Genomic DNA, 8,987 nt, shown 5'->3' on the forward strand with positions numbered 1-8,987 from the left:
ATGCGTGGTAGGGCTTATATAGAGATGAGTTCTGTCTGCGCCAATCAAAATCAACTTTTGGGTTGACTGCTGTGACTTAACACGCAAAGGTATTATCGTTTACTAAAGTAACTAAGTTTTGTTGGATATTTTGAGCGCCTTTCCCAAATATGAAATGGTCTAGGCGCATTCGTATCGTTCTATGCTCATTAAACCATTTCGAATTTAATCTCGGAAAATTTCGAATCACAAACAATCGATCGATCTAAGTTTCGATTGGTTAATTCGCATTCTCATTGTCACGATAGTATGAATGAGGATCTTAGATTTGTCTGCTGAATCCTGTCAGCGAGCCTTTGCAAACTCACTTGTTTCATGAGCCGGCGTCTGGTGTGGAAGTTCAACCGCCTCGGCACTTACGAAAATGAGAAATTCAACCTGAGCTTCGCCTTCGGCGATTTCCCCATTAACCTTTCCCTATATATTTTTCCTTATCCTCCCAAGTTTTTGCATGCATATCACTTTCTCTTCCAAACTCTTAGGATCTGAGGTGCCCTGTGAGGAGAGGGTGGGAGGGTTGTGACCTACGGGGGGAGGGCTTACATAACCTCCTCCATCTCATCTCTTTTTCTTCTCCTTCCGAAACAGGTTCACATTCGAGTTGGTCCAGGAAATAGCCACCTTCTTGATGGAGCGAGTGCCTGTGAAGCCCAAGGTCGGCATCATTTGCGGATCGGGAATGGGTAAGGTCTTCAACAAGTATTGCCAACTCTGTATCCGTCTGTTACAGGTTTTTCAACTTGGGTCCAAAAATCTGAAATTCGCCTTGCGTTTACGTCTTTCACGCTGTGCCGCCTTATCGCTGTACTCACATCTCGTGCACCCATTCTTATCCGGCGCCGTTCTTTTGTATTCCGTTGATTCTCCCATTATATTTGTTCCAATTTTTCACAATATAGTTCATATATTCTTTTCTATAATAAGGAGAAAATTTCTTGATTTATTTTGGCATTTTGTTCGAGCATCATAAACTTTGATGTATTTCACGTAAAGATAGCATGATGAACAATTCGGTGAAGCTATTTCATTAAATGAGTCTGCCTGTCTGCAAGATTACCTACCTGCTAATGTTCTTCCAGAAAATCAATTTTTATAAATAGAATCCAGATTTTTAAGCAGTCCAAACTTTTGATCAAAACTTTGCATTTGACATGCTGGATTTTGACATCCTCGGAAGATCTAACTTCCGTGGCTTATTCGAGTTTATGTATAAAACTTGAAGTGAGGTGGAGAGAGAAAGTTTGAATACGGATTTCTGAACTAACCCTGCTCGATTTCCAAAGAAGAAAACTTGGTTGAAATCTGACGAGATCCCCGTCTTTTTCCATTATAACTTGCGAATTAGAATACATATATTGCGAAGTTTCAGTTCAACTTAATTTTTTCCATCCTCAGAGCAGGCATATACATGATATTTTCCAACTCATAACTTCTACTTCATGAGCGTCTACTGCTTTTTCATTAGAAAATATAAGATTTTTTCCTCCGGTAGTCACTTTTTTATAATAACGGAAGTTTCTGCAACACAATTATTTCAATATTCCATTCGATGGTAAATTTAATAAGAGTGAATAAGGAACTAAGTTCTCATCCTTGGCTGGTTAAATCAATTTGAGCAAAATCTACTAGAAGAATTCCTTAAATATATTTTTTCTGCATGAAAATTTTAGTTATTGATGAGCCCGATGATAAAATTCTGCGTGGTGTGGTTTTAGGGTTTCCAAAGTCCTTATTATTAACGGTTATAAGCTCTCCACTCCCGAACACGTTATTAGACGCAAACTTCCGAATTTAGTAACGGTCTTTCCACTTATTTGATTGGCCAGGTAAAGGTACCGATATTCCGGAGATAATGACATGTCACGAACATTTAAGTAAACTTCAACACTCGCCGACAATTTAACGTAAACAAACGACATTACAACTCAAAAGCTGTTCACTCTACTCCTCTATGCTTTCCAGATTAAACGTTTGGTCACTGGCCCTCCGAAATTGAGATTTGAAAAAAATTCTGATTTCCAGAGCGATTGTAAAATTCTTGCATAAGTAAAAGATGTTAAGGCTATGGTCGTAGATGAAATCGGCTGCAAAAACAATAAGCGCTTCGGTCCACCTGATTAATTATTTCAATGGTCGATTTCTACAATAGCTCTCATAATTATCGAGTCTTAAGAAGCGTACATCGGGAGCATACATTGTGTGGCGGCGGAAGAGAGAGGGAGAGAGAACGGGGAGTGGGTTGAGGCAAATTGATAGGCACGTCCGATTTCGGGCTATTGGTAAGAGTCAACGGAGTGAAGGTGAAGGGAGGGTCGGGTTACGAAGTCTGAGGTTTTAAACTGAAGGATATAATGCACGAGGGAGAGTGGAGGGATGAAACAGGCAATCACTACGGCTATGCTCATTTCTTGTTAACCCGACATAGAAATGCCACCGCTGAAACCGTTCGGTGAAACACAACATTAGTGGGTAAGACTACTGATCGTGCTATTATTCACTTGTTATCCTCCGTACATCATCGTCGATACAGTCTTTATTTTATTTTCATTTTTTCCAAATGAAAACAAAATTATTTTCTCTCCGAATAGGGGGTCTGGCTGACACGCTGGATAAGAAAACCTCGATTCCTTACGGATCCATTCCCCACTTCCCGGTTTCCACGGTATCCGGGCACGCTGGGAGGCTGGTCTTTGGTTACCTTCGTGGAGTGCCGGTGGTGTGCATGCAGGGTCGCTTCCATTACTACGAGGGATATCCGCTGTGGATGGTGGGTTATTATGATGAGCGTCCTGCGGGCGTGTGTGTGTGTGGCCTTCGGCGGCGGGGGTTGTGGACTTGGCCTTCACGGCTTCCGAGCTCTCGCCTAGCTGATTCAGGGTTTGGCGGCGACGACCGCCAACTTCGCTCGCCGTGAAACGAAGTTCCGGTTTTCGAAATGGACGCGGGTAGTGATGAAAGGATCATTATCCCTTGCGTCGTTGTAGTAGTAATTTTAGAGGAGGCGACCGGCAAATAAGGTTTAGGGATGGATGGGAAAGGAGGAAGGGTGGAGGGAAACTCGGCATCGGCATTAGCCTTCTCTTATACAAACTTGTTACCTTCTCCTATTAAACTTCCCATCCGACGGACAGTGTACTCACTCAAAGTGCTCTCCACAAAGCACTTCAAGTGGGGTTCGGGATACTACTGAAAAATGTCATCTCCAGAAATCGAACCCGGGCCCTCCGGGTGGGAAGCCAGTAAGTTAGCCGCCGCACTATCCCTTATGTCGTAAATTTGTTGGGAGACTATAAATAAACCACAAAAGAGTGCGCAGGCTGCTCAGGTGGGTGTGGTAGATGGAGAGTCTGGATTGGCAGTGTTAGGAAGAGGCGTAAGGCAGGGCTGTCACCATCATAATCTGTTCTTTCAACTTATATGCAGAGGAAATGATAAAAGAGGCATGGGATAAGATGGAGATAGGAATGAGAATAGTTGGGTAATTTATAAAATCAGATTTACTGGTATTGAGTATTAGTTACCCATTCAGCCAAAGGGTTATAATCGTTAGCTAAGTTACATGTCAAAATTTGAGGGCATAAACTAGAGCTGGTGAAAGTTTACCTATCTTGAAAGTGTTTTCGGCCAACATGATCAAAGTAGTTGAGACATAAAATAAAGAATTTCTAAAGGCAAAGCTTTCACAAGGAGAAAGAATTGACAAAGGCATTAAGTAAGAATGTATAGAAAAGACTTAGACTTGGGGAAACTTAGATATGGAGCATGATATCGTACAGTGTGGAAACTTGGGTCATTTAAGCAAGATAATAATAGGCTTTCAATATGTGGGTTTGGAGAAGGACGGAAAAGGTAAATTGCACAAAAATTAAGATATACCAAACATGATGGGTGAGGATTGTTAAGAGAAATCTAAAGGAAGCAGGAAAGGTGAATGAAGAGCATTTTGATTGGCAATGGAATTTTGAAAGCAGAGAGGGAAGTCCATTGAGCAAGTGAGGTAGAGGGAGGAAAAGGATTTGGTGGATACAATGAACGGAGGAAGAAAGCACACATAATTGAAGAATGGTTTATTGTAGTGTAGGATATCAAGTTTGACCTTGTTAAGAAGTGAAATGGTATCCATCCAAGCCCTATGTTAAATGTTAAACTATGAAAATAATAATGAAAGGTGCATTGCATCCTAGCTGATTGCCTCTTTAAATACAATTATTTATCAGCTTAAGCTTAATAGTGGCAGGTGAAGGGAGTGGAGAGTGAGGAATTCAGATTTCCCTTCAGGGAAATGTCTTCTTACAATATCTAGCTATACTTAGAATGACTGGAGCTCTAAGGTGCCAATGGCCAACTTTTCAGATGATTTGCTCACTTTGAGTGCTGGTACTCAGCAGGCCTTGAAAGGTACCAAAGGGGTCTCAGACGCTCATGAAAAAGCAGTGATAAGACTTAGGTCATTGAGAGGAATGCATTTTGTCTTTCATGGAAACTGCACGAATGATGATCTTGAAGTTAATGATTTTGAGAAATAAAAATTATGATTGAAATAGTGTAACTGACAATAATTATATAAATGAGAACTCCTCTTGAATGTGATACATTATTCAAAACGCTTCATTTAATTTTAATTGTGGATAACCTCTAAGGAATACCTAGCAATTTTTCATTAGCTGAGAATGTTTATTTGGAATTTATATGCCCAAATCTTATTTTTACCTTTTATGGCCCTTATGAAGCTGCTGATTTGTGAAAAATTGCGATATATTAATTAAAAAACATCAGCAACCTTCCTTTTCATGACAACTAAAAGTAAAAAAATATTTTTATTCATTTTATGTGCAAATTCTTCTCATTTACCTTCTGGTTTTCTTCCTCATTTTTGCTGTTAGTGTTCCATGCCCGTGCGTGTCATGAAGCTGCTGGGAGCAACACACCTAGTAGCTACCAATGCAGCTGGTGGTTTGAATCCAGATTTCAATCCTGGAGACATAATGATCATGAAAGATCATGTTAATATGATGGGATTCTCAGGAAACAACCCTCTTCAAGGATCAAACGATGAGAGGTGTGTGTAATGGGATGAAAAAAATTCTAATGGGTTTTATTTTTTCGCATGTGATACATGGATGTGTATGATAGGTTAGATATCCATTGCCATTTGAATACCTAAATGATGGTAGATATCAAGGCAAAATCAATTTGTAATTATGTGTGCTATTACATCTATATTATTCAGCTTAAACCAGTACATGTGTTACAATGAGTGCTTACTGAAGAGTGAATAAATGCCAAAGCTATGAAGACTGATTAAAAAATGGAATTTTAACAAAAGAGTGGATTAATTTTTTCTTTGGCAAGATTGACAATTAGGCATTTTGAAAATTTTACTGTGAAAATACTTTCCAAACCTATTCACAGCTTTCAATTTTAATGCAGGCACTAATTATTGTGCCAAATAGAAGTGTCGGTACAATTGTGAAGTTTCTATTCACACACTTATGGGTAGAAAGTTAATTTCTATTAGTAAGAATAATTATGTGTAGGAGAGAGCTACAATAAACATGAAAACTTATTATTTTCATTGCAGATTTGGTCCCAGGTTCCCTGCAATTAGTCGGGCATATAATTCTGCCTTAAGAACATATGCAAAAACAGTGGCAGCTCCAAAGGCAGGTGTTAGTTCTTTCATTCGGGAGGGGGTGTACTGTATCGTTGGAGGTCCAAACTATGAAACTCCTGCTGAGCTGAGGCTATTTAAAATGCTAGGTGTAGATGCCGTTGGTAAGTAATATACTTAATGGAAAATGTGATCTGAACTGTCATATTGTCCAAATAGGCATCCATATTTATGCAACTTTTCAACTTCACTGTCATACAATCACCTTTTATACTCGGAATGCATAAACTTGGCTTCTTTCTACAACAGATAATTGCTCATCTTACCATTTACAATTTTCACATAATCTGGTATGCTGCACAATAGAATAATGTGTGTGTGTGTATAAATACACACACACATGCACTCACACACACACTCACATACACCTGCCCATGTACATATACGTTTATATCACACAATTATCAACCTGAAGGTTGTTATATATGTGAAGGTAAAGCTCACCTAGTACTGAGACCAAAAATTCAATACTCACATCAGGGTAGGGGGACAATTCCTTTCCCTGAACCACCTCTGATTTCCTAGGAATATCTGTTACCCAAAAAATTGCAAAGCTTGGAATAAGCTGGAGGTGCTCAGAGGCATTACATGAAATTGAACCTTGGCTCTCTGATCAGTAGCTCAGCATTCTACTCACTGGACTATCATGACTCCCTTATATATATATATATATATATATATTTACTTTTTATTTGCCCAGAGATCACAATACAAAAATACCAGGTGGGTGGTGTATGTACATGATATAAGGCACATCAAAGAGGAGCAAATACACAGGCTCAATACATAAAAGAAATGATGCTCATAGTTACATAAATGTTTGGTACAAACCCATGAACATTGGCTGTATCATGCACATGCAATATCAATTTCAGAAAAATCATTGATCATTAACATTATATATATATATATATAAGTAATACAGCTATTACATAATGTGTATTGAATATAATTACATTTGTAGCAATTTGGGTATATTTCAGGATGAAAAAAATAATTTTTTGAAGGAGTTGTAAAATGTGATAACCTATCAGATGTAACTAAAGATTAATGTTACTTTACTTAAAGTACTTGTATACCTATGGAAATTATTACATTGTTTCCAATTCTTTGAATAACAGGAGTTCCTTCAGGACATTAAAAAGTTTTTTCTATCATTGTAATTTTTTTCTATTTTTCGATTGCTTATATAAAATGCATCATGTTAATATATACCTATATTTCAGGCATGAGTACAGTTCATGAAGTGATAACAGCAGTTCATTGTGGCATGACCGTGTTTGCATTCAGCCTCATCACCAATAAATGCATTCTAGATTGCGAGTGTGAGGAAGAGGCAAACCATGCAGAAGTCGTTGAAGTGGCCAAAATCCGGGAAAAAGTGGTGATGGAATTTATCTCCCTCATGGTCAAACACATTGGTGATGAAGAGTGATGCTTGTTGAATCAAATACTTTAACAAAATAAACCTTGAGAAAAGTTTATTTATACATGTGGAGCCATTCAAGCAGCCCTAGGCTCTCAAATGAATGGTACAGTTGGAATGATCATCATTTAGGCTAATTTCATCCATTTATTTTTTGTATTCAAAAGTTGTGGGTTTGGAGTTGGTTCCAGTGATCATAATGAATGTGTGAGATAGCTGACACCATAATGCTTTCAGTGAAACAAAGATTTTTTTGTTGAATTCCATTGTATATAGCTAGTCTGTACTCATTCATAATAGGCAGTTGTGAGTGTTGTGGCTCTGATATCTATTTGAGACACTACCAAAAGGCTGAGGTGGTTGCTTTATCTGTTTTTACAACGGAGGATATCAAAGTGAATGTAGACAACTTACTGTATGGTTTACTTGCCTGGAGTTTTCCCAAAAAAGTTAAGAAATGGAACCCTGGTATTGATGTACTAAAACTACTCCCGTGTGGATAAATCGAACTCTGTGGTTTTTCATCGAAAAATCTCTGGTGAGTGTGGCTTGAAATTCAAACTTCAGGAACTGTTTAATTTCTTGTTAATGCAAATTTCCATGCATGTATTAAAATACCTTCCCAAGGGAATTGCAACCTCCATGAACATTCTCCAAAATCCAAAAGGAGCAGGGCACAAGGAAGTTTTAGTATATATATATACTCACAGTCAGTAGGAAGTAGAAGGGATGTAAAGGGAAAGCATAATGATATGAACTTCATGAAATAAAAATATTTTAAATGAAAATTATTTTATTTTTTAGTTTTGGTACCATATTCTGTCATACAAATTATTTTGAAATACTCTCCTTTGGATTTTTTTCAAGGGTTAATACAAGGTCAGTGGAATATTTCTGTTATAGACAAGAAGAGACATTTATATGAAAGGAAGTTATTATGATTGCCAAAATTTTTGAGGGCACTACCTGAACTACAATGAGAAAATGAGTATTCCAATTTTTAATGTGAAAATCTGATCTCAACAAAGTTAATGTTGGAAGTTAACACCAGTAAATGAATAACATGGAAATTTGGAATGTCTTTTGGAAATAAAAACATGGGTAACTTGAAATTTCTGATGACTAGGCAAGTAGTTGTTTGAAATTCATCACCAATAAAATCACTTTTACGATCATTGCTAAGTTCCTCTGCAATCTTGCTAAGTACATCACATGTTACTCCAGTTGCAACATGTACATATACAGATTGATAAACACCTTTATTCAGGCGAAATTGAGACCAGATAGGTAAGGTACATTAGCCTCCCATTTCCCTCCCTCCCATTTTTTGCAATTTCTCAATAAAAGAGCTCCTTTATTAGGCTTATTACACTTATTGCTTTGGATTCTTGATACATTTTTCATACTGTTATTTATTTTAGTATTCTTCCTGAAAAATAATCTCTCAATAGCATTTCTCTCCCGTGAAACTCTATTTTAAATACTTTTATGACACAATCTGATGACCTCATAATTTAACTTTTATTTTTCTCTCACCTGAAAATGAGCTAATGAAAAAATCTTTTAAACATAAGGAGCAATGATCTTTCTTGTGTGCCAATGAAATGACTAACTCTATGATGACCTTGCCCCTTCATTTTTCTTATCTTCTCTTTTAGAAATCTCTGCCTGACATAAATATGGAGCTTTCTTAAACTTTAATGACTTTATGCAATTACTGTTTACTTAAATAGTTGCCATTAACTAGGTTTGTCAAAAAATGAACTCCTCTTATGATAGTCTATTACCATTAAATTATCACCAGTTTGTGTCACCTCATTTTCTCCATACAGTGTGATATTAATAGTTTAT

The 8,987-nt window shown here is 37.4% G+C and overlaps 1 protein-coding gene across 3 annotated transcripts in view; it reads left to right on the forward strand.

Annotated features, from left to right (window-relative positions):
• Window positions 1-7,924, forward strand: part of LOC139696424 (purine nucleoside phosphorylase) — an 81,654-nt gene extending 73,730 nt beyond the window's left edge. For all 3 annotated transcript variants that reach the window (XM_071595186.1, XM_071595185.1, XM_071595184.1), the window contains exons 2-6: window positions 628-722; window positions 2,628-2,806; window positions 4,923-5,098; window positions 5,621-5,814; window positions 6,937-7,924. In XM_071595186.1, the coding sequence (XP_071451287.1) occupies window positions 628-722; window positions 2,628-2,806; window positions 4,923-5,098; window positions 5,621-5,814; window positions 6,937-7,145 (853 nt within the window). In that variant the 3' untranslated portion in view covers window positions 7,146-7,924. The remainder of the gene's footprint in view (window positions 1-627; window positions 723-2,627; window positions 2,807-4,922; window positions 5,099-5,620; window positions 5,815-6,936) is intronic.
• The last annotated feature ends 1,063 nt before the right edge of the window (window positions 7,925-8,987 follow it).

The sequence above is a fragment of the Hetaerina americana genome, unplaced genomic scaffold, assembly GCF_022747635.1.
Source record: "Hetaerina americana unplaced genomic scaffold, ioHetAmer1.1.p SCAF_7, whole genome shotgun sequence".
Classification (NCBI taxonomy): Eukaryota; Metazoa; Arthropoda; class Insecta; order Odonata; family Calopterygidae; genus Hetaerina; species Hetaerina americana.